The 27910-nt window shown below is 52.8% G+C and overlaps 14 protein-coding genes across 14 annotated transcripts; 8 read left to right on the top strand and 6 right to left on the bottom strand.

Moving 5' to 3' along the window:
* Positions 1 to 1737: 1737 nt before the first annotated feature.
* Positions 1738 to 2374, bottom strand: CKM354_000020900 (uncharacterized protein; the record flags this gene model as incomplete). Its single annotated transcript, XM_044795294.1, has 2 exons — positions 1738 to 2292; positions 2345 to 2374. The coding sequence occupies 2 exons, from the start codon at positions 2372 to 2374 to the stop codon at positions 1738 to 1740; spliced, it is 585 nt and encodes a 194-aa protein (XP_044651229.1).
* A 342-nt stretch (positions 2375 to 2716) lies between these two features.
* Positions 2717 to 3349, top strand: CKM354_000020800 (uncharacterized protein; the record flags this gene model as incomplete). The annotated part of the gene is made up of 3 exons (XM_044795293.1): positions 2717 to 2735; positions 2807 to 2825; positions 2923 to 3349. The coding sequence occupies 3 exons, from the start codon at positions 2717 to 2719 to the stop codon at positions 3347 to 3349; spliced, it is 465 nt and encodes a 154-aa protein (XP_044651228.1).
* A 720-nt stretch (positions 3350 to 4069) lies between these two features.
* CKM354_000020700 (uncharacterized protein) lies at positions 4070 to 5029 on the top strand (the record flags this gene model as incomplete). The annotated part of the gene is made up of 1 exon (XM_044795292.1): positions 4070 to 5029. One exon carries the CDS (start codon positions 4070 to 4072, stop codon positions 5027 to 5029), a length of 960 nt encoding a protein of 319 aa, XP_044651227.1.
* Positions 5030 to 5598: 569 nt separating this feature from the next.
* On the top strand, positions 5599 to 6111 carry CKM354_000020600 (uncharacterized protein; the record flags this gene model as incomplete). The annotated part of the gene is made up of 1 exon (XM_044795291.1): positions 5599 to 6111. One exon carries the CDS (start codon positions 5599 to 5601, stop codon positions 6109 to 6111), a length of 513 nt encoding a protein of 170 aa, XP_044651226.1.
* Positions 6112 to 8061: 1950 nt separating this feature from the next.
* On the top strand, positions 8062 to 9164 carry CKM354_000020500 (uncharacterized protein; the record flags this gene model as incomplete). The annotated part of the gene is made up of 2 exons (XM_044795290.1): positions 8062 to 8121; positions 8175 to 9164. The coding sequence occupies 2 exons, from the start codon at positions 8062 to 8064 to the stop codon at positions 9162 to 9164; spliced, it is 1050 nt and encodes a 349-aa protein (XP_044651225.1).
* A 474-nt stretch (positions 9165 to 9638) lies between these two features.
* On the top strand, positions 9639 to 10223 carry CKM354_000020400 (uncharacterized protein; the record flags this gene model as incomplete). The annotated part of the gene is made up of 1 exon (XM_044795289.1): positions 9639 to 10223. One exon carries the CDS (start codon positions 9639 to 9641, stop codon positions 10221 to 10223), a length of 585 nt encoding a protein of 194 aa, XP_044651224.1.
* A 365-nt stretch (positions 10224 to 10588) lies between these two features.
* CKM354_000020300 (uncharacterized protein) lies at positions 10589 to 13446 on the top strand (the record flags this gene model as incomplete). Its single annotated transcript, XM_044795288.1, has 3 exons — positions 10589 to 12971; positions 13024 to 13319; positions 13390 to 13446. The coding sequence occupies 3 exons, from the start codon at positions 10589 to 10591 to the stop codon at positions 13444 to 13446; spliced, it is 2736 nt and encodes a 911-aa protein (XP_044651223.1).
* Positions 13447 to 15325: 1879 nt separating this feature from the next.
* On the top strand, positions 15326 to 16764 carry CKM354_000020200 (uncharacterized protein; the record flags this gene model as incomplete). Its single annotated transcript, XM_044795287.1, has 4 exons — positions 15326 to 15632; positions 15690 to 15697; positions 15747 to 16396; positions 16458 to 16764. The coding sequence occupies 4 exons, from the start codon at positions 15326 to 15328 to the stop codon at positions 16762 to 16764; spliced, it is 1272 nt and encodes a 423-aa protein (XP_044651222.1).
* Positions 16765 to 17687: 923 nt separating this feature from the next.
* Positions 17688 to 18902, bottom strand: CKM354_000020100 (uncharacterized protein; the record flags this gene model as incomplete). Its single annotated transcript, XM_044795286.1, has 1 exon — positions 17688 to 18902. One exon carries the CDS (start codon positions 18900 to 18902, stop codon positions 17688 to 17690), a length of 1215 nt encoding a protein of 404 aa, XP_044651221.1.
* Positions 18903 to 19747: 845 nt separating this feature from the next.
* On the bottom strand, positions 19748 to 20488 carry CKM354_000020000 (uncharacterized protein; the record flags this gene model as incomplete). Its single annotated transcript, XM_044795285.1, has 1 exon — positions 19748 to 20488. One exon carries the CDS (start codon positions 20486 to 20488, stop codon positions 19748 to 19750), a length of 741 nt encoding a protein of 246 aa, XP_044651220.1.
* Positions 20489 to 20719: 231 nt separating this feature from the next.
* On the bottom strand, positions 20720 to 21166 carry CKM354_000019900 (uncharacterized protein; the record flags this gene model as incomplete). The annotated part of the gene is made up of 1 exon (XM_044795284.1): positions 20720 to 21166. One exon carries the CDS (start codon positions 21164 to 21166, stop codon positions 20720 to 20722), a length of 447 nt encoding a protein of 148 aa, XP_044651219.1.
* Positions 21167 to 22460: 1294 nt separating this feature from the next.
* On the bottom strand, positions 22461 to 23823 carry CKM354_000019800 (uncharacterized protein; the record flags this gene model as incomplete). The annotated part of the gene is made up of 2 exons (XM_044795283.1): positions 22461 to 23080; positions 23148 to 23823. The coding sequence occupies 2 exons, from the start codon at positions 23821 to 23823 to the stop codon at positions 22461 to 22463; spliced, it is 1296 nt and encodes a 431-aa protein (XP_044651218.1).
* A 798-nt stretch (positions 23824 to 24621) lies between these two features.
* CKM354_000019700 (uncharacterized protein) lies at positions 24622 to 26824 on the top strand (the record flags this gene model as incomplete). The annotated part of the gene is made up of 2 exons (XM_044795282.1): positions 24622 to 24724; positions 24777 to 26824. 2 exons carry the CDS (start codon positions 24622 to 24624, stop codon positions 26822 to 26824), a joined length of 2151 nt encoding a protein of 716 aa, XP_044651217.1.
* A 600-nt stretch (positions 26825 to 27424) lies between these two features.
* On the bottom strand, positions 27425 to 27903 carry CKM354_000019600 (uncharacterized protein; the record flags this gene model as incomplete). Its single annotated transcript, XM_044795281.1, has 2 exons — positions 27425 to 27466; positions 27607 to 27903. The coding sequence occupies 2 exons, from the start codon at positions 27901 to 27903 to the stop codon at positions 27425 to 27427; spliced, it is 339 nt and encodes a 112-aa protein (XP_044651216.1).
* Positions 27904 to 27910: the final 7 nt, after the last annotated feature.

The raw sequence follows: 27910 nt of genomic DNA, 5'->3' as shown, positions 1-27910 counted from the left end.
CCTCCGTCCTTGCGGCCTGCTAGGTCGATGTCAGCGCGTGCGGCACGATACGATCGCTCCATTCGGCAGGTCCGGTACTTGCCATACCTCTTGCGTCCGTCTTTACCAGGGTCTCCAGCTCAACATGATTTTTGAAAGCCAAGATTCGTTAGATCGAGTAGCCCCGGAAGGCCCAGCCTGCTGGAGCCTCCACAATTTTGTTGGCCGAGATGTGCTTACTCGCAATGCTTTTCATGCCAAGTCTCTCCTTTGTGATCGGAATCGCTGCAGAAACATGATGACCTTGCGCGACGTATACATCTCATGAGGCTATGATGAAATGTGTCTTTGCATGTTCAGCGACACGACTTGTGTGGTGAGGTCCAGCGAGTGCCATATGTACGCCATGTCGCCAAGATCATGAGTTCGCAGCTTTACGAGTACCAAGCCCGTGCACAGCATATATTCCGGCGGGTGGTGGACAGTATCAGATATCCCGTTCTCCCGGATCCAACTCAAGATGTAGGCCATTAATGCTAAAAGTTGGGCGAACGGACCATTAGCTGAAGATTTTTTCATCAGTCCACTGTGCCGTGCGACCGCAAGTTCTACTTGGGATTCAATCTTGTCAGCAGCGTGCAGTCAAGCAGGACCCGGTATGATGTTGTCTTCGTCGTTTGGATGCTGCAACACGCGTGACATTGCATTGCATAACATTGAGTTCGGATGGCGCATAACTTCCGGCCCTCCGGAAGCTCCGTTGATACGCCGCAGTCTGGGTCTTTCTGGGCTCTTCGCAGCGCTCGCAACTCGTCACGACAGCGCTTGAGGGCGCCCTAAACTCGGAGGTAGCTCCAACCAGCGGAATGTCGGTGCTGATCGTCCGCCGTACTCTGTTTGCCCGCCTGGAACTCTTTGACGCCAATGCAGAGCCAAATCTGGTATACCGTTTGATGGCGTTTGACGGTGAATGGCGAGAGGTGCAACGGCGACATCACGCAGCATGTGTATGGCATGCACAACTTGAACGTAATTCGAACACCAGTCAGTCCGAGCATGAGGAGATGCAATTCGTGCTCCACGAATTTGAGCACATGGAGCGACGAAATGCTGTTAAGGAGAGCGCTTTTTTCACGCCACCGTGGCTTCTGCTTGAGTGGCATTGGATACCTCAGCATGGATGGATTCGTTCGCCTCGACGCTCTCAGCGTTCATCTTGTCATGCGGAGCGTTGTGCTTGTGCTAAGAAATTCTAGACTCGGGCGGTGGGAGTGCCTGTAGGAATGTATTATTACTGGCTCTGCTCGTTCGCACCCGGGAAGTGGGAGTCGCGACCTGGTCGACACGTTGTCTTGGCAGCTTTCAACTTCGAGAACACAGCATTCCTGACTGCACCAAGATTCGTCGCGACGTTGTGTGGAGTTTGGCAAGAATTGAGGCTCAGGAAACACCAACAGGTGAAGTCGACCAGAATACGAGGCCGTGGGGGTTAAGGGTGATCAAGCCGCGGGTGACTTCAGTTCACCGATTCAGCCGCCCTTGGCATACCGAATGGTTCTCCAGATGGGCTGCAATGGCGGCAGCAGCATAGAAGGAGTCGAGAATGTCTCTGATGGGAAAATCATGGACGAAGAGCATGCAGATTTCCCGGGTGGAATTTTCGTTGCAAGACATGAGTATCATCATAAATAAACACACCTGGTATCTTGGTTCCTCAACGCCAGTACGCCAGCCAAAACACGAATACTCGCCCAGCACTCACAATGCACTCCAAAACGCATTCACGTCGACCCTATCGTCCTTCAGATCAAGCACCGTCACATCTCCCCTCTCCCCATTCCTGATCACGGCTCGCTTGAAGTCCCCAGTTCCCTCGTCCCTCCTCGCATCGATTCCCAAACTCCGATAGAATTGCAGCTTCAATACGACCTCATCCTCCGCCATATCGGCCTTTCTCCCACCTTCTACACCCTCCCTCTCCAATGTCTCCAGCTGTTGTCTCAGCGCCGCCAATTCTCCTGACAATCTCTCGCTCTCAATCTCAGCGTCATTCACGCCTTTGGCAATCCGGAACTTTTCAGTGTCCATCTTGAGCATGTTCTGCGCGTGTTGGCCTGCATCGTGGCGCTCGACGTCGTAATTGTGCGAGGAGTGGACTTTGTTGAGTTTGCGCGACAACGAGGAGAGGATCGTGGTTTGGTTGTCGAGGCGGAGAGCCCGGGCTTGGTGTAGGGCATGCAGAGATTCGTGAACTCGTGTGAGGGAGTCTTTGTCTGGGGTGATGTGAAATTTGTTTGTGGCCTCTGCCATGAGCTGCGAAGTATCAGTAATGGCCTGCAGACCGTCTTCGCATGAAATGTCCTACCTCCACTGGATCCTCGTCGAAAAGCACCATCTTGCCGGTCTTGTGTGGCCTTTGATGATCGGGTCCTAGGTCCTTGGCAAATATAACCACCTTCTCAAACCCTGGGTCGCTCTCCCGCTTCTGTTTCTCGTGTGCTGTTGAATGTCGATGTGGTGGTTCAAAATGTTAGCTTGTGTTGACGATGTCGCGTCACTTCCCAAACAAAGCTCGCGCCCGCAGCAACGGAAGGTCACGGGTGCTCCCGTCTGCTGGACCCTGGCCCTGTGACGTTCGCAGCTGCCACATGCGAAGCTCTCGGGAGTTGGCAGGCGACAACCACGTTCACTCCATCTTTCGTCTCAACTTCACATTACCGAGCAGACAGTATCGAATATGGGCGAACACTTACCATGTAAGCTTGTTATCCAGTGTCCAGGGACAAGACTATGCATAGAAACGACGCTAACATGAGCTTCCTCCCAGACGCTGCGGATGCAGAAAGGTACGATCATGACGAGATCCAACTCCCAGACAAAAATCGCCCAAACTACCTCATTCGCCCGCAGACACATTCCATAACCCTGACGCATTCTCATTAGCGCCCTCAAATCTGCCGAACTCCAAGTCCTCCGCTCGCAATACGAAAAAGAAGGCGAATACGTCTCCCTCCAAACGAAGTTCAACTATGCCTGGGGCCTGATCAAATCGAACTCACGACCTGAACAACAAGAAGGCGTGCGACTACTATCCGAGATCTTCCGCGCATCGCCCGACCGCCGACGAGAGTGCCTGTACTATCTGGCTTTGGGCAATTACAAGTTGGGCAATTATGCTGAGGCGAAAAGATATAATGACAGTCTGTTGGAGATTGAGCCCGGGAATCTGCAGAGTCAGAGCTTGAGCCAGTTGATTGAGGATAAGGTCAACAAAGAAGGCCTGGTTGGCGTTGCGATCGTGGGCGGGCTGGCCGTTGCTGCTGGTGTGGTTGGAGGTTTACTGTTCAGAGGCGCGCAGAGAAAGAGGTAGCGCGTGGAACAGAGCAGTCAATTTGTGTAAGATGAAGAATGTAATCGGCAAGTACATTGAAGCGTTCGGCGTTCGGCATAATTATGGACAGATGTCTGCTGAGAAGGTGTACGAAAGCAGGTTGTCTCCAAACTTCGGGTCTCACGTGGTATTAACGTACAGCCCAAGCATTGTGACATCTCCTTCTCCGCTTACCGCTGACAACAGGACGACTTCCATCGACACGTAGATCCCTTTGGCATTACATATTACATATTACATTGGGCTTGGGTCTGGGCAATAAACATACGGCGCGGCTTGATGGCGCACGGCGACCGCCACGAAGGAAATTTGACCAGATTTCAAGAATTACTATAGCCTGAATTACGCGGGATCTGTGGCTCCAGATCTGAAGGTCGGTATCAGTGGTCCATGATCGCGCAGCCTGCCTTCACTTGAACGAATGCACAAGTAGTACTGCTGCTTGTGCGACACCGTTCCCGCGAACTCGAACAAACGCCCCCGAGTCGACTTGCATATCGATTCTCATCTCCGAAAACACACGTCATGATTCGTTGAGTACAAACAGACTCTTCCGTTTTTGTTTCACCTGTCAACACAGCTTGTTAATTGCCCAGGCAAACATTGCACCAGCAAAAACCACAGCAGCCCTCGCGAAGTTGGCTCTCCCGCGCCCACTTTGCCAACCGATCCTGATAGAAAGACGACAACGGTACCACGATGTCTGTTCGGATGCCCCCTCTGTCAGACCTCCCTCCTAAATTGCTGGCCCTCCTGGCACCTCCAGGCCCAATGCTCTCCATTGGCGACCTCTCACTCATCTCCATCACCCGCGAGCACTTCCTCGCTGATCCCGGCTGGCTTCAGCCAACTATCAGTAAACATTTCAATGTCCCGCTCAAAGTTTGGACTAAGCCCTTCGCGAGCGACATAGAAGAAAATGCAAACCCAGCGGCAGAGCATCCAAACCCGGTGTACGATTTGCTGTTTACCACCTTCGACACCTCCAGTCCCAACTTCGGCAAACGCGACACCGCGTATGACGCAGTTCACAACGCCGTTATCATCGTCCGCACCAATTGTCCCATAATCGACATGCCGGCCGAGCAGGATCTCGTGGGCATCATGTTGGCCTACCTACAAAGAAAAGTCAAAGAAGTTTCACAAGTTCTCGCGATCGCACATAAAGGCCCAGAAGATAAGCTGCGTGCTTATCAAGCTCTTGCGCAGCAACAGTTCACTGCCGAGGCCATGGCGAAGGAGTTTGTAGTCAAGAGGGAGCAATTCATCAAAGCTGGGATCACGAGGTTCGAAACTACGCCGAACACATTTTTGGAAGAGGATTCCATCCTACAACATGAGGATCACATTGGCATTTTTGCTGCAAGGAAGAGGTATGGAATCGAAGGCCCACCCGGACCGAGGTCTTGCGAAGCACCGCGCTGTGCGGCACTGAGTCCTTATTTGTTGCCTATTTCTTACGGAATCGGAGCCACGGACTTTTGGCATTGTGGGCAGATTTGTATGGAGGATGCTCTGAAAGAGTTGAAGCGCAAATGTGGGCATGTGGAGTGTGGGCACAGTGTGAAGAATGAGGAGCTGGATGCGGAAGGCGAAAAGCACGTACAAGATGGTCAGGAAGGGCAGGCGAAAAAGGGAGACAAGGAGGACATTGAGTGACGAAGGAGAGAATAGTAGGACCTACGACACATTTTCACGCCCGGAAAGTGCTTGTTCGTTGAGTGGGAGAAAGCGCCTAAGAAGGAGGCAGGCTCTCATTACGAATGCTGGCTCGGAGGCTCTCACGAAGGTACGTAACTACCTCGTTCACGCTCACCCAGGTCTAGAGTCTGCCTCAACAAGGTCTGCGCGCAATCTTCGGCGGCTGCGATACTGGATGCCACCTTAGTCGTCCCTGCGCAAGCCTATAGAAAGATCGATATGCATAGTGCACAAGGCCACGCTACTCGTCCACACTTTTGTCCGTAAAGCTAGTTGAACCTTGAAGCTTTTCACTTATTGATAGCGAGCCCTTCGCTGGAATTGCTCATGTTCATGTGACTTCTCATCCAAGACATGGTAAGTACTTACAGCATAAGGTTTAGGCTCCTATCCCAAGGACAGTACTAATACGCAAATCCTGACTGGCTGGAAGACTCAACCCTTATAGTATATAGTGTACCTATCTGCCGCTCACGACTCATCGACAGTTGTACACGGACATTACACTCAACTCGGACCACCCAACCATGTTTTCACGGTTGTTGAGTCAGGTGAGTGGCACACGGCGTCCACGCTACCCGTCTGCTATCCTGGCCCTTGAAGGCCCCCAATACATGGACGTTCTGCATATAATTCCCGAGACTCGGGAAACTGAAAAGTTCGGAATGAGTCACCCGTCCAGATCGACCTTCTACTGTGACGGTACAAAAGAAGTTCATCGGGAATACCTGGGATCTGTCGTCCTTTACATCGGCGACGGTGAGGATCAAACCACCTTACTGGATGAAATCAGCAGACGGGCAATCGCATACCTCAACAAGCACTCGGAGTTTGCTTCGGGAAAAGATGCTAACCGCACTGTACAGCTTATAGAACTAGCCTTTCGCAATGTCGTATGCGAACTTCTGGAACAGAAAAAGGGCCGTAGTCCTCCGAGAAACGCCGCACAAGAATACCCAATCTTCATTATTCAGGTCGACCGCCCTAAGCCTGGGTCCATCATGTCGCTCAACCTCACAAGCTTCCCACGGACCTGGTAGGACTTTCCAGCGGTGGCCTCAAAGATTGGGAAGCTTGAGCGAGAACTCTATAAAACAGCTGGAGGCCGGCAGCCATCTCTGTGCTCTTGCTATCTTGTGTTGTGAGGACTCTCCCAGCCTGTCGGATCCGGAATTAAAGGCCGCTGAAAGTCACACTGCGTGGGATTGCAAGAGCGCACTTTGAAAGAGGCAGGAAGGGCGATGTAGAGCTGAGAGCATCGAGAACCCTCAGCTATGCGCTCGAGAGTATACCGACCTAGTGAGTAATGGTCTCCGCGAGGCGAGATACTCCTCCTGAAAGTGAGCGAAACAGGAAATAGCATGAGAATTGAAACATACCTAAACTGTTGAGATACATGAATGCACCATCTTATGATTTCGCATAACCAAGAAGTGACAAGGCTCTTGGCCATTTGCGAGTGTTCCGCTCAGTGACTAAGGACAGCCTTAGTCAAAGGAACATCCGCCGGCTGATTGCGATATTGGCACAGCTTCCAAGGCTCCATCTTCGCCAGAGTAGGGAATTGCTTGTGCACACGGCTGTTCACGACTGAAGTGATGCTCGGTCGTCCGTCTGCAGCCAACGCTTGGCCTTATGGTAAGCTGCTTCGATACCGAGCATGAATAGCTCCGCTCAGCGATGCGTCCACTTTGCAGATGGACATTTCTGCAGCCCGAGTCGATCATGCTAACTTAGAGGTAGCTCTACCACGTAGTGCCTGAACACATTGGTCTAGTGCATGTCTTCCAAGGCTGGCTTGACTTAGTGATTAATGATGGGCGAAATCAAGGCCGCGGGTTCTGCACCTCCGATAAGTGTTTCTGCAAAAACACGTAGAATCTGACCTTCCATCGTCACGGCTCCTTTGAGAAGGATCGAGAGGCTTGCAAAGGGCTGGATTACGTACGCGAGGCCACATATCAGAAACATAGGGCGTGTTCCATCCGGCTTCGCTGGACGTTCTGCGGAATTGATTTCTTGTTCCAGAAGGCTTGGTAGATTCGCTGGGCGTATGCATAAAGCTCGATCCAGAAATGAAAGAGAATCAAGTCCCATGTGGTGCTGCATTAACCATTTTTGTTCCTATCTTGGCGGCGATATGCTTCCTACATGCTTGAGGGTTGATCGGTATTAGCCTAAGCAGAACTAGGGTGATTAGATTCGAGAAGAGCCGACATACGGCATTGGCGTTCAATGCTGCAGAGCATGAGGTGAGCATTGATCAGTGCCCTAGGGCTCCATGCCATAAGCAGCGCAGCAAGCAAGCATGTTCGCGATCTCGAAAGAAAATGCACTATGGCACGCATATGCAGCCACGTGGTCCCCGGACCCTTATATGCATAGCAAGTGCCGCGTGGCATCATACCATAGGGAAGGACATGGAGAGTGGAACTCTGCAGGGCTCTCAAACATATGTCTGTCTTCGTATCATTCTCCGAGGGCGTTCAGCCAATGAGGAAAATTCTGCTACTCCTTCCCAAATAGGAAGTCGCATTTCCGCAAGGCGTGAAGAAGCCGGAGACTCCGCGAATCACACTGAAAAGTGACAAGTGCCGCACGTGGACGTCAAAGATGCCACGGATGCTTGTCTGGGAGGTTTGTGGTTGTCGGTGTGTTGCTGGGTAAGTGGGAGTTCTAGCCGTGAAGAAACTGCTATTACCTAAGTAGGAAATCGCTGTTGTACTTGAGCTATGTTTCCAAGCAACAGGCTAGCTGGCCGGAAGGGCCTATGATCAGCATTAAAGGTGTGCTTCGGCGCTCTCTGTCACTTAGGTGTGAGAGTGTTATTCTTCTACCGTGTTCTGTGGTTTTGTCAATTGAACCTGGATTTCAGTGAGCTCCCGACGATCGAGGCCGCGTGGAAGGATCCGTCATTGGAGCAATCGAAACAACGACCAAACCGGCAAGTGGTTGACACCTTCGTTCGTTCACGGCCTATAGTCGACAAAATGCTATTGTCAAAAGCAGAGTTGGAACAGTGTGCCCAAACTCATCCCGAGGTTGCCGCCGTAAGTCGAAAGCTGAACCCTCGGGGTACATGATGATTCTGATGTCAGCCCAGTTTCAAGCAAAGTACCCACAGCCTCCACCAAGCACAGATCCATTGGCTGCCCGCCGAGCCCTGCGTGGTTTTATCGAAGCCAACCTGAAAAGGTTAGGTCCTGCTCCAAGCGATTGCGAGGAATTCTACCACGATGTTGAAATGCGGGATGGGTTCCGGAGCTCAGCGAAAATATGCAGACCCGCAAAGGCGCAGCCTGGCCCTTTGATTGTGCTACTCTTTGGAGGAGGGTTTATCGGAGGTGACAACGACCAACTTACAGAGACAGCACGGATATGCGCCAGGTCATTTGGAGCGACTGTGGTCAACATCAGTTATCGATGTGGACCAGAGTATAAATTCCCATTCGCCCAGCACGATGCGTGGGACAACCTGTATTGGATCGCGGAGAATGCCACAACGCCGCTTCTCGCGGCCGATCCAACGAAGGGTTTCATCATTGGCGGCGTTTCTGCCGGAGCTGCGATCGCCGCCGCACTATCTCGAAAGTTTCAAGAAGAGAGTCTGGCGTATCCACTGACTGGTCAGTGGCTCGCGGCGCCATCACTCATGCACAGCGGTTGCTGTCCACCAGAGTACAAGTCGCGGTTCATCTCTTTAGAGCAGAACTCGTCGACATCATCGTCCCTGGCGAAAGAATCTCTGAGAATGATGATGGATGCGGTGCAGTGGGATCGAGACTCAGATTTGAGGTACGCAGCAAACTCGAAGACACCGCTCGCTGGACAGCCAAAGACATTTCTTCAGGTATGTGGCCAAGATCCTCTGCGCGATGACGGGCTCGTCTATGAAGAGATGCTCAAGAGTGCCGGCGTCCCAACCAAGCTGGACCTGTACCCGGGATGTCCGCATGCGCATTGGGCGTCCATGAGGGGGCTGGCCGTGGCGAATCGCGCTTTAATCGACACAATCGTTGGTATAGGATGGCTAATGGGTACCGAAGTGGCTCGACCAATGGCAGCAGAGGCCTGGAAGATTGCGTTGGCGTAGCATTTGCAAAGGATGGAGTAAAATACAGCGAGTTGAGATGTTTACACACAGTTTGATACCCAGATGGAAGGCGCTTTGCGGAGAGTTGGCGGGAAAAGTCGTGAACAGCTTCGGCAATACAGGCACAAATGACGCCAAGATGAAGGTTGGCTTTGTCTTGTTCTCCTGACAATTTCAAGATCTCACCCATATGTGCTGGACAGACAGTTCCTCCGAGTCACATCGTGAGCGCCGTGGACAGGCGCGGAAGGTGAGGTGATGCCAGGAAGATGACTGAATCGCAGGATATCCCATCCATGATCAGAAACTCCGCATCACTCCGTTCGGCTACCACCCAAAGTCAGATGCGCATGGAGATCGTCAGATGTACTCTTGAGCGGTCGCGCCGTCTGAACTTGTCGTTCTGACCTCTGTCCTTGCCCAACGACTTCTTAAACTGCACGCGGAGAAACATCGAATCGGACGCTCGCCAATATGGGATCTCGCGTTCCTCCTCGTCGTCCAGGAGAGCTTTCGCCAGAAGAGAAAGCAGAATACGACACCTTCTCTGGGCAACTGAGCTCTGGCGGATTCAATGAGAAGATCTTTCGCTGGAAAGACGAGAATGGAGCTCTCATAGGCCCTCTTGCCCTGTTCATGGCCTACCCAGAACTTGGACACCGAGCCACGGACCTAATCTTCAGCGTAGGCAGCCTGAAAGGCTTACCAAACGACGCCAAAGAGACTGCCATTCTCGTGTGTGGCGGCAACTTCCAGGCTGCTTATGAGCTTTACGCCCATGAGAACGTGGCAGAGAAGGCGGGCTATCTGAGCAAGAGCCAAATTGAATGGATCAAGGAGAACCGGAAGCCGGCGGATCTCAACAGCAGCTGCAGTCTCGCGTACGATGTGGCACGACGATTGTGCAGCGCTCCTGGACCACTACCGGATGATCTGTGGCAGGGCTCGGTCGAGGCCTTCGGTAAAGAAGGCGCAATTGCCTTGGTGCAGTACACGGCCCTGTACGCCTACATATCCATCACTTTGAACGGGCTCGATGTGCCCGTTCCCACCAATTGAGGCGTGGCGCGTTGTGCAATGTTGATGCTCAGCCCATAGTCGGAGGCAGACTCCGCAGCTGGCGGACGTGGTTCCAGGCGGCACGGGCCAATGAGAGCGGTGGAGGTGAATCGATCGACAGCATCGGAGTGTCGCCCGCAGAGTTAGCAATACTTACTGTCTTGACTTCACTCAGCGTCCGCCCATGTCTCATCGCCCGTTTTGGCTCCGCACACGTTGTTGTGCTTGTCCGACGTTGTTGTTTGTGTCGCCGGCGGAGGATGCGTCCAACAATGTGACGAGTGTCACGAGCCAAGGTCCCGCCTCGAGACGTCATAGCCAGCGGCTGACTGGAACCTGCCATTTTGTGGCCGCCACCGCGAAGAATGCGTGACCACCACTCCGACCGCATCGCCAAAGAGCTGGACTCGCGCCCCGCGGAAGCCGATTTCCAAAGTGCAACCGCCCCGTACAAGCCGTGTGCCATTTCACGACATGAAGCGATGAAGCATTCCTCCCAATCCGGCGATGACGAGAGGCCAGAGCAGGATGAAAATCCTCTGCCCGGGAGTGCAGAGACATGGCAAAAATGCCCTTTCCGCCAGTACCAAGGCTGGCCCCGTGAGCTGCGTAGCCATGCCGTGACGATCACCACATTGCCGTATGCTGCGGCGGTGTTTTGGGGCGGGCAGCTCACGCTCTTCCATAACAAGCAGTGGGAAGATGCTGGTGGAGTCGACATGCAAGGCCAACCGTGCTCGGAACGTCTATCAGCAGAGACGAGGGAAGTCATAGAGGCCGTCAAGTCGCGTGGTGTGCCCAAAGAGATCCAGGGTCACGGCCTGCTCCGAGAAGCAGGCAACGCGATGCGGCTACAGTCAACGGCCATTGCCAGCCCACTGCTCCCGTACGGCCAGAGGAAATTGGATCCGGAAGGAGTCCTCATTCAGCTTCTTCCCCGGCCCATGCTATACAGATCGCTCGAGATGGGGGGTGGCGAGCGCGGTACTGTGATCGATCGCAGCGGAGCCAACAATCCAAACGAAGAGGTCCAGCAGGTCGAGAACGCACCCCTGGACGAGCACCCGTTCTTTCGCCGCTTTGCGGAAATGTTACCATCTGGACTAGCTATTCTTGATCATAATGCTCGCGCCGTGTTTGTCAATCAACATTTTTATGATTTGACTACGATGCTTGACAGTGAAGACAAGTCTTTCACCGGTTGGCCACAGAGTATACATCCAGAAGACTACGACAGAGTCATGGATGCGTATCAAACGGCTTTCTCGAGTCAGCAGCAACTACGTACAGAGTTCAGGGCCCGAGGAGAACCACATCCGTGGCGCCTTTTACTCCTTACGCCTCTCGATGATGAAAATCTACAGCACGTGAGTCTACAAGAAAAGGGAGGCTTCATATGCAGCATTGTCGACATCAGTTCCGAGAAAAGTGCCGAGCTCAACGAGAGGAAAGCAGCGCAGCAGGCTCGTGAGCGAAAAGAACAACAAGAGAGATTTATCGACATGATCAGCCATGAAATTCGTAATCCTTTGAGTGCTGTACTTCATTGCGCCGAAGACATTGGCGATTCGGTCCGAGACAAAACTGGCGACCAAATCGACACCAAGGCAATAGAGGAAGCAGTCGAGACTATCTCACTATGCGTGTCGCATCAGAAGAACATCGTCGATGATGTCTTGTCCTTCTCGAAATTAGACGCGTCTCTGCTGTCACTGCGTCCAAAGCCATCGAATCCCGGTCATCAGCTGGCGCAAACGTTGAAAATGTTCCAACACGAATTCAGAAAGCAGCAAATGCAGCTCGGGTATCGTGTCGACGCATCATATCGGGAAGCTGGGGTCCGAACCGTCTTGGCAGACATGCCGCGTATCGGCCAAGTCCTCATCAATCTAATCACCAATGCCGTCAAGTTCACAACTCGTGCTCAAGGGGCTAAGAAAGTGGTCTGCTCGGTAGGTGCCAGCCTGGAGAGACCGAAGTCTTACCCACCAAATGTCGTCTTCTTCCAGAGCGAGAACCTTGCTTATAGGATGGACTCAACAAACAGCACGGAATGGGGGAACGGAGATCCCGTATACATTATGGTGGCAGTGCAGGACTCGGGTATCGGCATCAGCGCCGAAGGACAACAAAAGCTCTTTGAAAGGTTCCGACAGGCAACACCGAAGACGGAAGAAGTCTATGGCGGCAGTGGGCTCGGCCTCAATATCTCGAGGAAGATATGTCACCTCCACGGCGGCGAAATTGGAGTAAACTCAAAGGAAGGCGAAGGCAGTACATTTGGGTTCTTCTTCAAGGTGAAACGGTGCGATCTAGATGCAGATTTTCTGGAAGGGCTGCAGCGTGAAAATGAGATTCGCGACGAGATCAAAAGCTTGGGCATCGCCTCTCCGTCCGAACTGGATGGATTCGAGCCATTTGACTGGACACCTTCGGCGCGGAACCAGACTTCAGAAGGATTCAGCAGTACTCCGGGTGGCAACGTAGTGGACAGCGCCGACATCGATGCCGACATGCCGAAACAAGACAACACCTATCAAGTTGCCCAGCGCCCGCGCATATCGCAAGTTGAACAGAAGTCGGGAAGGCTACGATCGCAAGAATTGATCGGAGACGGTAAACCTGAAGTGGAGACTCAAAGCCGTCCAGTGGCGGATATCAAGCGATCTGGGTCTCGAGCACATGTCCTACTGGTAGAAGACAACGTCATCAACGCGAAAATTGTTTTTCGCAAGCTGGAAGCGAAAGGTGAGATTCCCCAAGGGCGAATATGTGTATTTGAAACACTGACATAGCGCAGGCTTCAACGTGACGACCGCAAGCAATGGCAGAGAAGCTGTTGAAGCTGTGCGTGCTGCACCAAAAGCTTCCAGCGGAGACAAAGCGGCATTCGATGTGATCTTGATGGACCAAGAAATGCCAATTCTCGACGGCAACACAGCGACCAAGGAGATTCGCAAGCTCGAACAAGAAGGCCAGATCGAACACATACCAATCCTTGGTGTCACAGCGAACGTGCGAGGTGCTCAGCTAGATGAAATGCTCGAAAGCGGTATGCAGGATGTGATCTCAAAGCCTTACAAGATCGAAGAAATGGTGAGTAAACTAATGACGATCATGCCGGAGAAGAAAGCGAATTGAAATGCTTCGTCTTACACGTCAATAGGTTGATAAAATTGAGGATGTGCTTGGCAAAAAAGCCAACCAAGAGTCAAGCTCGTAGTTGACTCCGGCCTCGGTGTGTAGACACTGCTATTGATGACAGGACGAGATGACACAACTTTCAGTCTCCTTTGTGAATGCGACCTCATTCATGAGACCGTGCAACTCAAGCACTCATTGCAGCAGGTGCTTCAAATCATCATGCACTGGACAGATAGGCCAAGTCGGGCACATCTTTGACATGCATGAGTCAATATTACTCGGTACTTCTCCGGCGTCTACTGCTCTGCAGTCGAGAAAACACAGGCTCTGGGCTCAGTCCAGGTGATTTCCAGAGCAATCATGCTAGGCTCCACGAGCGCTTGCAGTCTTTGAAGCGCAGCTGAACCATCTCGCTTTCGCGTCGAGCAGGGCGAGCCTCGGGATCAAAGAGAGTGTTTTTCGCCTAACGCAATCAATGGATTGAAACTTACGAAGCATGGTGCGAGTCTAGCCGTGGATACCTCTGATTGCAACTACCTCTGAGTGCAAGCGCCTGCCCGGATTGCCTCTGGGTCCATGAAAAGCTTTGCTGATTGGCTTAGCGACCTGCGGTTGCACTCAGAGGTAGTTGCATTCAGATGTATCCACGGGCATGGACGCCATGGTCGATGAATCATGGATCGACGAGCAGAGCAGGCAGAGTCCATGTGGCAGAATCCTCTGCATGGCGTACACGTGGTCAGCTGGAGAGCGGTCTCGAAGAGGAAAGCTGTGCGACACGCAGCTTTCAATTTGAAGCTTGCGAACTTGAGGATGTGATGCTTGTGTTCGCGCAAAGTCAAGCATGGGTGCATCTCTTAGCCCATCTCTTGTGCATGACCCAGACATCTACGAGGGAAGGCGGGAGAGGTCTGCAGTCGCACGTGTTCGATCGCCAATTGGGCAGCAGGTTTCGAGGGCACTTTCGACTCTTCGTGATGGCGATTGCGGACGATGAGGCCTCAGTGACTTCACCCTTTCGTTTCTGCAGTCGGCCATAGATTTTCGCATGGCTTCGAACCTGTCGGCTGTGCACATTGCACATGTGAGGAGCCATGACATGTCACCATGACACGAGCTATCATGCAAGTGCGAGGAAGGTGGAAACGAGGCTCTGTGGCAACGGGTGGCCTGATGGCTTGCGGGCTTGCGGGCTTGCGGGCTTCGAAAAAGTGTGAAGTGTGGCGCGCGCCACCGAGGCAACGCAGAAAATGCTCTGAATGATCACGAACAGGTATGCTGTGCTGACAGGCACTCCTCTTCTATGTATGAAGTCGATGGCGCTGAGATGGATCCACAGTACATCCTACAATGCCTAAACGATCGCGAGTAATTTACGAGCTGATCCATCCAGACGGAGTTACGCAGCGAAGAACGCTAGAAGCGACGAATGCGAACCACTAGGGCACAGTTTTGTGCAGACGATCGTCATGCTCGTGAGGCCGTACTGCCGAGGACTTTCATAATACGTCGGCGTTGATTGGGACGAAAAGAACCTCTTACCCCTTTTGGCAGGTGATCTTCATTCGAGAACTTTAAAGTTGCCTCCTCCCCGCGCAGATCACCTCCACGTTTAGCCCGGGGCTTGGAACCAAGACTTACGGTTGTAGGTAAGCTTGGGGCCCCGTGGGTTTGCGTGGTCGGAGTTTGTGCACGCTTTGCGATCTGTCCAATCTGATGACTTCTGTTCATCCTGACCCTTGAACTAGGCAACGCTTGACTTCGCACCGGACTACACTGGTGGCATGCTACGCACCTACGCAACCAAGATGTTGGAAATACACCGAGGCAGCGTCACATTCTTGTGATGGTCATGTAAGACTATAAGTATTGTTGCCGTTTGGTCGATCTGTGACCGGGGTTGTTGTATTGCTTCAATTCGATTCTTTCAACTTGTTGACTCTGCAGTAGCCATCATCATGAAGTTCTCAGCACCTCTACTCCTCGCCGTTGGCGCGAGCGCCTTCCCTGCCAAGATTATGGAGGAGGCCATTAGGCGCGATCCTGAGCTCGTGGCGAAGGCTCTCGAAGCCGTTGATGTGGACATGTTGAAGCGTCAAGCTGGAGCTGGTGGTGCTACTGCCATCTTCGAGGCCAACCCAACCTTCGATGCCACGACGCAGTTCATCGATGTCGGCCCCGGCAGTGGGCACGAGTGGCAGGCTGCTGGTCCAAACGACCAGAGAGGTCCTTGCCCAGGTCTAAACGCTTTTGCCAATCATGGGTGTAAGAAGAATCGTTTGTTTTTGTCTCATAACTAGACATCCGCTAACATCTCAACAGTCTTGCCAGTCCGTTACCCGAGCCTTCCTACATCACCAGTAGCTAATATATCAACAGAGAAATGGCGTTGCCACGATTCAGCAATACATTGATGCCACAACTAAGGTCGTCGGTATGGGGCGTATCCTCGCCGGCTTCTTGTCAATCCTTGGAGCTACCATCGATGGCGATCTTGCCTCATGGTCGATGGGTGGACCACCAGGCGGCGCTGGCCTCCTCCGAGGAAACGGCCTGATCGGCTCACACAACAAGTACGAGACCGATGCCTCACCCACCCGAGGTGATCTCTACCAGGCGGGCGACAACTGGAAGGTGGTGCTCAGCCAATTCCAAGAGATGATCGATTACTCTCCAGGCAGCCTCACCCTCGAGAGTTTGACCAACTTCCGATCCCACCGTTTCGATACCCAAGTCCAGACAAACCCATACTTCTTCAACGGTCCATTCGCTGGTGTTGCCGTGCAGCCTGCTGCGTACACGTTCATCTACCGCTTCATGGCCAACCACTCTGCTGAGAACCCAGTTGGTTTCCTCTCGCACGAGACTGTTGCATCTTGGTTCGGTGTGCAGGGTCAGTCCGGTTCTTACTCATTGGTTGGCGGAAAGACTGGCAATGAGCGTATCCCCGACAACTGGTACCGTCGTTCCCAGGCTGCCCCATACGAGGTCACCTACTTCATCGCAGATTTGCTCAACGCTGCGCTCCTGTAAGTTTTACACACTATACTAGGATCCGTCAAGCACTCGCTAACATTCAATCCCTTACAGCCACCCCAAGTTCCTCGCCATCGGCGGCAACACCAACGGCCCCAACACCTTCACCGGCGTCAACTTGGAGGACCTGTCCGGCGGCCTCGTCAACATCGGCAACCTCGCACAAGGCAACAACCTCGGATGCTTCGTCTTCCAGCTCGCTGCACAGGCCAAGCCAGATATCCTCCTCGGTCTCCTCAACCCAATCACCGACATTCTCGGCCAAATTGTGTCGCAGCTCAGCTGCCCACAACTTCGCGAGATTGATGAGGCTCAGTTGAGACAGTTCCCTGGTTACCAGCGTGCTGCTGTGTATGGTTAGATAGAATCAGATACCAAGTCGTGCTTTCGCAAAACATGAAGCTGTACGAAAAGTAATGCCAAGAATATCATTCTCCAAATTCAACACTGCGTCTGGCGACTTCACTTTTCCCTTCAGTTGCACTCTGCACAATCGCCATCGCGTTGCAAAAAGCAACTCCGAAATGCTCCACGTCATCTGCGCTTTGCCTTTCTCGTCGACTTGCCTGCGGAGTACAGCGGGATTCCAGCGTTTGAGGCTCACTTGAATGTTATCACATTCCATGAGGTCCAAACAGGCTCAACGGGAGATGTTCAGGAACCACGCTACACATCGACAAAGGATCAGAAGCATGGCCGCCATGCGCCAAAGATTGTCAGTCGATCTGTCAACTTGTAGAGAAGTACAAGCCAGTATGCGATCGCACATTGTGTGGTGAAGAGGGGAAACGCCAAAAGCGAAGCACAATTCGTGCGACCGCACAGTTTCCATTCGCGACGACTTGCTGCGGCTCGCTTTCTACCAACGCTGAATCTGCTCGCCAATCTTGCAGTACCCCACGTGTAGAGCCAGCACGAATTTTGGCTCTTTTTGGACTCTACCGGTGAAGATATTCTGAAAGGCGCCTGTCAGAGACAGTACTTTTGTAATGTGCGGATCTATTACTAACCAGCGCCATCGCGCCCCTCCCAGAGACGATGTGCCATTGGACGTAAAAAGTCCTCTGATTTCCTCTCCTTCACTGGATCGCGGCGCGCAAGCTCCCTGATCTGCTCAACACAATTGAAAAGATGGCGCAACCTCCCCTGATTGCTGTGATCACCATCCCTGGACTACTGGCTCCTGGTCAAATGTGGTCACAACCGGGGGCCTCTACTCCGCCGAGGGTTCCACCATGCCGCCGTACGGCTCTGCTCTTTCTGCGTCGGCACGATCTGAGCTTCCTATTCCCGCGTCGGCACGATATGAGCCTCCATGTACATTCTCGTATTTCCTTCCAACACCATCGCCATGTCCAGAAATTTTACCAAACCACCGTCGAAACGAAAGAGCTTCTTCGGTCGTGCAGCTTGTGGCAAAATCCAGAGTTGGAATTCGCATTTCGGTCTGAAATCTTCGTGGAACAACACGGAAGCAATAGTGCTCGCATTTTCAGGTCTCGCCCCAAAATCGCGAAGCGCTTCTTCCAAGGCTTTGCAGATGAGATTCTTTTGCTTCTCGCCGTGCTTGACGGAGACGATGACGTTGCCTGGGAGACGCCCATCCTCTCGCACTGGGCCGGAGAATGGTCCTGAAAGTCTATTAACCAGTCGGACCGCGAGTTCGATTCGACTGCCGCTCTGTTTGAGGACGTCCGAGAGACCAGCGTTGCTCGAGTTGGAGTAGTCGTTGAAAGTCAACGTCGGGAGTTCTGGTAATTGGTTGATCTCGAGCGGCACGACTGCAGTTTCCAGGACTTCCACGCCTTTGTCCCGGCTTGTATGGTCGACTGAGCCAATCCACAAAGCGTTGATCCGACGAGTCAATACACCATGCCTTAACTGACCAATTCTGTGGACAGTCGCAAGTGATTGAAGCACCACGGATTCCATGTTGCGATGTGTGGAGTTTGCTGCCATCTTCAGGAGTTTGAGCGAATGTGTTCTCTCCATTTCTAGTGGTGGACCCGTAGGCTGAGCGGCCAACCGATCAGTCATTTCGATAACACTCAGCACAACCCGCACAGAAACCACACAATCCCCATCCCTCCGCTCCGCATTGGTAAACAAGTCGCTCACAGACTCAATTCGAATTCTCCCAGTACGCGTTCGATTCGCAAAGATATCCGACCCATCCGGCATGCAGATCCTCGCAACACCCTTAATGTCTTTTCCAAAGGCATACAAGTCGTTCAGAAACCGCCACTTCCTGGCTATAGCATTATCGCAAGCGTTTTTGACGCCTTGACTGAGCGTATACACGTCTGCGGCCAGCGGAATGAGGAATCCGAGTGTTGGCCATGGTGTTGGAGTCGAGTCGGGGAAGTCGAAGGAGACTTCTACGAGACACTCGTCATCCTGGCACTGCGCGGGAAAGGGACAGTCGAAAATGAAGAAGGCGGCGGGGACTGGGTCCGTCACAGGTATAGCGCCTGATGTTCGATGCTGAGATGTCGACATGTTTTGCGGAATCGATAGTATGTGGACTGAAATGAGAGTTAGCAGCTGATGCTGATATCGAAGCACGAGAAGAATGTTTTTGCTGAGCAAGACAAATGAAAGAACAGGCTTGTCGAGAATTCGGCGATGCTTTGTCCAGGTCCTTCGGGAAGTTGTGACTTGGCTTGGTCATACCTTCTATAGACTCATTGGGTGGTACAATGAGAGGCAGGCAAGCAAGACAGCAGGCAAACCTCAGACCCAGTCACACCTTTCGCAGCTGCCTCTGACGGCCGGCATTCGAAATGGCTCCATTGTGATGTAGATTCGACGCCTCCGACAATGAGAAGCAGGCAGACAAAATACATGTAACACAGAAACAGCCAGCTCACTAACAATTCGCACAGCTGCTTCTGGCAGCCATGACCTGGGTCAAATCCAGGTTTCTATACCCTCGGTGCCTCGAACAATGAAATCAACGCAGAGATACCGACCACAATTTACTCCTTTAAGCTAGGCTCGAAAGAATTCAACAAGTTCAGTGACACACTCCTCCCCACCACTCCATACGGCTTATATCCCGTTTTATCTTCTTTCTTCGGCAAGAGATGCGCCTCTAAGAACATTTTCCGGTTTCCTTGTTTAACGTACTCTTCATCCAGATAAATGTCCAAAGTGTGCGCCTTTCGATGCATTGTGCCAAAGTTTCTCTGCGGCAAGATCCAGAGACACCATTTCCAGCTGCCCTTCCAAGGCGGGACGAAGAGCCGTTGCGGATTGATGTTCCATGCGAGATCTGGAATCGACAGGTCGCGTAGAATCCTTGTAAGTGTTTCGCAAATCAGCTGATCTTCTTGCCGCTTGTCCTACACAGTCAACGAGATGTCAGGAGGAAGAGCCAGGTTTTCGATGCCCCAGGACGATGGAAGTAGATTCACGAGTCGAACGGCAAGGTATATGGGATAGTGTGACTGGTCCGGAAAGAAGTTTGGTGGATTCCACGAAAGAAGCGACAGACTGGGTAAGCCCGGAAGGGGCTGTGTTTGCTCGTCCAGGGTCTCCTGTAGAATCTCCTTGATCACAATGTCACCAGCGGTGCGCAGCTCGTTCGATGTCTTCAGGCTGTCTGGATCAGGCGTGATCTGACCTCGCGAGTAGTGACCAGTCCAAATGCCATTGACACATCTGGCGGGGACAAGTATCGCCATTCCGGATGGCGCTGCCTTCACGCACGTGAAGATCATCGATGAATGACCTTCCTCTGCCTTGCGGTCGATCGCGCTGTGTGATCTGTTGATGTCCAGAGATATCGGTGCGTACAAAATCTGACGTTGTGGACTGAATTGACTGGGGTCCACTGTTCCTGTTCGTTCGTATTGACGAGGGTCGTCTAGAGAAAAGATTCTCGTCGGTTTCTCATCTTTGGAGAGTTCGAGCTCAAATACCACGTGCAACGTCGGCCTCTTGCAGCTCTTGTGATCCTCCTCGAGGAACAGGTCTGTGACCGTGAAGAATCGACCTCCTTGCCCGAGCCGAGAGTACTGTCTACTCAGTTGTCCAGTCTTCGAAGCGACCTCGACCCAAGTTCTGATCTCTTTCACACGCATTCCCTTTCTCAGCAACGAGGGCTCGGCGTGGCGACGGAGCAATTCGAGATCCCGGGTAGTTATGTGACTCAGCCCGACGCAGGCACTTCCATACGACACAATCCATTCTCCAACTTGAGCGCGGGTCGCTTCAGAGGCAAGTTGGTAGTCGGTTTTGATCGCTAATGTGGTCCAATGATCAAAGTCTTCCCGCACTGTCATCCAGATCCAGAAACTGCGTTCCCCTTTATGCTAGCCAGGCTGTAACATTTCGAAAAAGTCCTCGATGCGGCGAGGGGAGTGCGGTCCCGATGTCATGACATTGTAGTATAATGCTGCCCTGCCCTTTTGGCTGCCGTCTTTAATGAAACATGTTGGAATGAGCTCCACGCGGGCTCCAGTCTCGAAGGCAGTCGTCTGCTGCGCCTCGATTAATGCTTCCGCATCGCGTACGAATGTATCAAGCACAGAAATGGGGTCGTTGCGAGAAGTCTCGATGTACATTGCCGGAGGATCTTTGTTGGGCCATTCTCCTGGATCAATTCCGGCGAAAACGCAGAGCAGATCGTCTTTCTGCGACGAGGAGGCCTCGAAGAACTTTCTGTAGCTCTCGAATTCGAGCGCGTCGCCAGTATGCAATCTTGCGATGTCGTACCGCTGCCCTGAATAGCGATTATGGAGAGTATTTGCTACAGCCATGGCGATAGAATGAAGATATTCTTCCGTGCGATGGAGTCAAAGTAGCAAGATGGTGTGACGCAGGAGCGGTGTTTCGCAGAAAGGGAGAAGGCGCGTCCATGTTCGTGGCTACCTCTGTATGCAACGACCTCTGAGTGCAACCGCATGTCACCAAGCCAACCAGGAGAGCTTTCCATGCATCGAGAGCGACAATCTGGTTCGGTGCTTGCACTCAGAGGTATCCACGGTTACTTCTCCGGCAGGAATCGCTGCGCAAAATACGCTCACTTTGCGATCTCTCTCGCGAACTGAAGTCCGCAGCTGGCGCGCTTGTCGACACGGAGCGCCTCGGCCACGCTGCAGAAGGCGGAGATGCGAGGATTGAAAGGCAGAGGAGTACAGATTCTCAATCATGAGCTCTGTTCTGCTTCCAGGTGGTGGCTGCCATTGACGCCGCCGTCCATATTTGTCTGGCAGAAGCTGCTGCGCAAAACTTTGGACTCCGTGGAAAGAAGTGCACACCTCGGAAGACTGCGTGATTTGCGAACAGCAAACTGGAGACTGAGCAACACCCTCCCTTTGCGATCTCTCTCACGAGCTGGATTCTGCAGATGCCTCGCTTGTCTAGACAGAGCTCCTCGGCCACGCTACGCAAGGCGGAGACACGGTAATCGAAAGGGCACTCGATTTCGACGGGCAGAGGATCACACGGAGTCTTGATCCCGTCTTCGTTTTGCTTCCAGGTAGTAGCTGCCATTGACGCCATTGATGTTCGCCCGGCAGAGTTTGCTGCGCAAGATAGAACTGCAGAAGCTGCCATTGGCGCCGTCTATTTTCCACCGGGAGGAGCTGTTGAGTATAATTGGAAATTCGCCTTTGGGTCCGCGGCTTCAGTACTGCGTTCAGAGTCATCTTAGCATGGAGTTGCTCACTTGTGTCTCTCTACATTTTGTCGCGTGTATTCAGGCACTCGGTGTGGAGAAGGAAGACGGGCAGGCAATTCAGGTCGCGAGAGACACTGGAGCGTTCGGTGCTTCCGGAGTTCCATTTTGCTGTCCACAGCTAGTCCGATGCTAGACTGATGCTGCTCGGGCGGCTTCAGTGCTAAGTTCCATTATTCGGTGCCTTCTGTCTGTAGTATAAACACGCACATATAGACAATAAGAAAATGCTCGCAAGAGCAGTCGAAATCCTCTGCGCTAACAGAGCCAAACTATACGAAAACCCGTTCTCACAGCCACAGCACCTTCTCAGCGAGACCATCATATTGCAATCAATGAACTCAATCCGAGATCAAAACTGAAGAACGCACTCCTCACTCCCCTTCGTTCATCTCGCTCAGATCCGTCAAACTTGGATCCACACACCTGATCGAATGCCGACTGCTCACTCTCCTCGTGCTCACTCTCTTCGGCAGAGAGATGCTGCTCTCGGCCCTCATCAGAGTCGGCACAGGTGGTAAAGGGACTCTTGGAGGAGCTGTCATGGGAGGTGAGTACAAGTCAGCAACAGACATGCAATGCCTAGGCCCCGTCGGAGTCATGGGAACGCGTGGTAGCCGATCGCAAGACAGAGAGCTTCTCGCACTGGGTGTTCGAGGTCTGCTGGGAATTTCTGGAAAGTCCTTCAGAATGTCCAATTCGTCAAAGCCGAGTTGCATTTCCAAGTTCAGTTTGGTCCCTGGGCCAACGTGCACGGGGTTAATGGCATCATTCCAAAGCTGGGAGAATTGAGCCCAGGTGGGCCGCCAGTCAGATTGCCAGTCATGTACATCGACATCGCCATAGGCGACGAGATGTTTGCCGCGCATGATATGAGCGATAGCTTGATGTTCGCAAAAGACTTCGATGGCATCCCAGAGGGTTTGTAGCCCTCCGCAGTGCATGCGTTCTTCTTGCGCTTCGGATCGGGTAGACTTGCGGCGGGATTTCAGAGCTGTGAATGCTGAGTCAGAATGAATATGCATACATTGTTGACAAGAAGAGGAACGAACAATGCTTACGTTTCAGATGTGACTCATTCTTTGCCTCGATCCAGGACGGCCAACGTCCACGCTTGGGATAGGCTGTCTCCAGTGCTGGCCGGATGCAGAGATCGTACACTGCTTGCAATTCGGTATAGCACATGTTGCCTGTGCCAGAGTGTCCTGGGGCGTGAGATGCGTACGGCAGGACAAGATAAAAGTTGAGGCGGAAGCCCAGAGCAGTTGAACCGAGATGAATGTACGGCAACGCTTCTGGGCGCGGGTTCATACGAGGCCCCAAGTATTTCTCATAGAGCATATCCTCAACATGTCTAGGTAGAGGAGGTCCCAGTTGTGGCGTGCAGTTGACAGTGAAGCGGAAAATCCAGCTGCTTTTCATGATGGCAAGTGAAGTAGGAAACAGGAGGAGCTCTTTGATGGATGCGACATCGTGATCTGCGTGGGTCTGGAGGCTGCGGCCAGCGAGCGTCAGGCCAGGCTCTATGGGTGCTTGTTTCAGTAATGGTCGTGAAGACGATCGAAGGCTGAGAGTGCTGTTGCGCTTGAGGCGTCCGGAAGCAGTGAAAATGTCGAGAAAGGAGCCTTGCTGTTCGTAGCGGAGGGAGCTGCTCGATGCTTTCATGGCAAGAGCAGCCAGCGACTTGCGTTTCTGAGCGCGATCAATATCCGGTGATCCCGCTCTGCGTTTCACCATGATTGTGTTGTGTTGATAAGCTGGTAGTCAAGATTGTGAGAAGATGGGATGTTCTGTCCTGCGAAAATGAAAGGACTGTCTGTAGAATGGTTGTGAGAAATGTCATGCAGTCAGATATGAGGATCATAAACGATGGCGAGCTGCAGTATTCAGCATGTGGTTGCGTCTTCTTGTAAACACAAGCAGCAGTAAACAAAGAGTGCGCATCGTCAGTGCCAACCTGGCTCTGGCGGATCGAGTGTCAACACACGTCAAAGTTGAGTTTGGTGCACAGCGGAATGCTATTCGCCTGACCGTGAAGCTTTCACTCGACGGCCGGGGATGTCCATGTCGGAGGAGGCGGAGGAGTGGGCAGAATTCCCAGTTCGGCGCGCTCACTGACAGGCACGGCGCTGCAGGTGTCCGACGACGCGTTCGCTATAGCAACGGCAGAGGCGATGTTTGAGGCGGCAATGAACAGCTGCGAATCGAAGCAGATGTCGTGGAGGTCGTTGTGATGAAGGTGGAAGAGGAGAGGGCGGAAGGGAATGGGCGCTCCCGCCGCAGTCGTGCATCATCGCCGCTGAGACAGGCGCGTGCCAGAAGTGGACCCTGCGATGCTGCAACTGGAACTGGAGCTCTGTGTCTGTGCCGGTGATGGGCAGATGATCACTTCCGCCGTGCCACAACACCAAAGCTCTACCCATCGACACCTGCATCCTCTCGAGGCAGCAGTTTGGGAGCTTTGATCATACTCGACCATGCGATAGCACAATCCAAACATCCCTCCGTCACCACACGGGCCCAGCAACAGCTTCCATGGCTGCCTGGGATATTGCTGCACGCGCCGTGGCAGGCGGACAGCAGGATCAAGATGGAGGCACTGGCGTTGGCTTTGCCCGCGCCGTGATCATTGTCGCAGGTCCGTCTACAATTCAGCATTTCTGGTAGACCGCCACGCTCACCGTGTCTAGGAGTTTGCGCTCTCGTCTCAACCCTGCTCACCATCATCATCATCCTCCTCCAAGCCAAAAACTACCGTAAGCCGCTCCTCCAGCGCCATGTCATCCGAATCGTCGTCCTCGTTCCCATCTTCGCCGCCGCCTCATGGGCCTCCCTCACTTCCCTCCGAGTCGCCTTCTGGATTGAACCATTCCGAGATGTCTACGAGGGTTTCGTCATCTACACCTTCTTCCAGCTCCTTATCAACTTTCTGGGAGGTGAGAGGAGTCTGATTATCATGATGCATGGAAGACCGCCCGTCCAGCACTTGTGGCCGCTCAACCATGTCTTCCCGAAAGTGGACATCAGTGATCCCCACACCTTTTTACAGATCAAGAGAGGTATTCTGCAGTACGTGTGGATCAAGCCCGCGCTGGCGATCACAACCGTAGCGTGCAAGGCCACAGGCACCTTCAAGGAGGGCATCTTGGCCGTTGATTCAGGATACTTTTGGACCAGCTTGATTTACAATGTCAGCATCTGCTGGTCCCTGTACGATCTTGCTCTGTTTTGGGTCTGCATGTCCCAAGACCTGCAGCCATTCCGACCCATGCCCAAGTTCCTCTGCATCAAAGGCATCATCTTCGCATCGTGGTGGCAGGGCTTCTTCCTGTCAATTTTGGTCGCCTTGGGCGTGATCCCGAGCGTGGGAGATACCTATACCGCGGACAATTTGGCCGCTGCTATCCAAGATGCGCTCATCTGCTTTGAGATGCCCTTCTTCGCCATAGCGCAATGGTGGGCATTCAGCTGGAAGGATTACGCGGACCAGACTATCAGTGATGCACGTATGCCTATACGATTTGCCTTGAGAGACGCCTTCGGACCCCGCGACCTGATTGAAGACTGCAAAGAGACATTCAGTGGGAAGAAATATGATTATCGCAATTTCGACGCCAATGACAACGTCATGGCTCATGAAGAGTCGTCGAGCAGAGAAGCTCGAATGAGGGAAGGCATGCGGTATGAACGCAACGGCAGAGGCAAGTATTGGGTCCCTCCACCAACCGACTCACGGCAGCCGCTTTTGCAGAAATATAATCCCAGTCACGCTCGAACTTTGAGTCCTAGTCAAGGCAAAGACCGCTCCACCAGTAGGAGTAGTAAAGGCCTAGGCTACGGTGCCACAAATGACATTGAAGAGACCGAGCTCGATCCGGAGGAGGAGCGTCTTTACACCAATGCTCGCGCTCTCGAGTTTGGTGATTGGAACTATCCAGTTATCAACACTCACTACGCCACTCGCGAGGACCGACTCTATGCCAATCCCAACACCATCTCTCAAACCACCAACCGCGCCCTTCTTCAGCCGGGCAAAGAACAACGTCAGCGGCGAAAGTCTCAGATCGCGGCTCTGAAAAACGAAGTCCATCAGCATAACCGACCCGGATCCTCTTCTTCCTCGGGCGAAGCTTCCTCCTCCAACAAGGGCAAAGCCAAAGCGAAAGTCGTCGATACTCTCAAGGATACTCCCGTTGTCAACAAGCTCGTCCGCAACCACTCTTCCCGATCGCAATCATCCACTAAATCCCACTCTTCCCAACTTGTCGACCTTGTAGTTGAAGATCATCAAGCCGAAGAAGTCGAGCGCGTGCGAGCGCGGAAGGAAGGCGGTCCGGGGTGGAACTCTGTCGAACAGAAACACTTCGTCAAGACCTATCCTGATGAAGATGGAAGTGAAGCAGAAAGCATCCGGCATGGGTTCAATCCAGATCGGCCGGAGATGCAGGTCCCCGACACTCAAGGCCACGACTTGGATGGAGGAAAGGCATTCGGTGGGAAGGGTGGTGGAAATGGAAAGCCGAAAGATGAGGTCGACCAAGACCAGCCCTGGGAGGAGAGGAGGTATGATGATGTTGGAGACGATGATGGTGGAGATCGGTGGTTTGGGAAAGGAGATCTTGATGATGGGGGCAAGCTGAAACCAAAGGATCAGAGGAATAGCAACGGAGGGAGTAAGAAGAGCTCACCTTTGCCTAGCCCGTTATTTGAAGAGGAGAGAAACGCATGGAGCGGGTAAATGCGGTAGCACGCCGTAGTCGGGGGAAAGAAGTTGTTGCCTTGTGCTGTGCGTTTTAAGCGGTGGAGCAAATGGTCGGCGTTGGGTTCCTTAGACGTGTGGCAGAGAGGCAGTAGAGACCAGATCGCTGTTCTACTCGGGCCTATGGGGCTGTATATAGACAGAATGTACTGTATAAATCGTCTCAATTTGGCTGGTCATTCTATTCTGCGGCTACATCCAGTCCAAAAGGAGGCCCTCGCTCGCTATCGATCCCACGCTATCACAACCCGATTCGCCACAATCGTCAAAAAGACCCCCAAAATCATAATCAACCCGAAACTCACCGCCCTGCTACTTCTTCAAACCCTCGAACAAGGCTCCTCCCAACACCATCCATCCATCCCCCCAACCTGCTCCTCAAAAATCTCCGGACTACACTCCGGGATATGTCCCCACTTCATCACCTTACAACCCCTCAAGCTCCATCCAAACCACGCATGCGTCGAAATTCCATTCCAACTTTTCACCTGACAATTAAACCATTCTCTCCCCTCTTCCGCCGCTTTCTGCGCTGAAGCGTAGCATCCTTGTAGAACTTTCGATGGGGTTGCGCGGCCTTTACGGAGAGTTTGATGAGAGAGTTGGAAAATGTGGGAATAGCTGCAATGGAAACCTTTGCGGCGCCAGTCGGTGGGGTGGCCTTTGGGGTGGTTGTTTTTGTGGGTGGTGGGGTTCAGGTGGGACCACATGTTGTCGAGGCAGGTGAGGAGGGTGTCTGGGTTGCTGGTGTTGAGATTTACGGGGCCGTAGTCGAAGGTTGGGTAGAGGCCTTTGTGGATGCAGAATGATTTGCAGTAGATAGATGGGGGTTTGTTCTTGTTGGAGAGGTGGGTCGTTGTCACGGTGGTGGTGTTCTCCGAGAGTGGTGAGGAGGATGCGTTCCAGGAGAGAGAAGGCGAGGTTGGCGTGGTTGGAGAGTCGGATGGGAGAAGGCCTTGTTGTGGAAGTCCCGCGCACGGCAGAATCGTCCCGAGCAGGTTGACGCTGATGAAGAGCATCACCAGTGTCTTCTTGATGGACTTCATTGTCGAGACCATTTTACGA

The sequence above is a fragment of the Cercospora kikuchii genome (genome assembly GCF_019650295.1).
Source record: "Cercospora kikuchii DNA, contig_00001, whole genome shotgun sequence".
In the NCBI taxonomy this organism is placed as follows: Eukaryota; Fungi; Ascomycota; class Dothideomycetes; order Mycosphaerellales; family Mycosphaerellaceae; genus Cercospora; species Cercospora kikuchii.
Note: the sequence above shows the minus strand (reverse complement) of the source record. Positions and strands in the feature narration are given on the sequence as shown.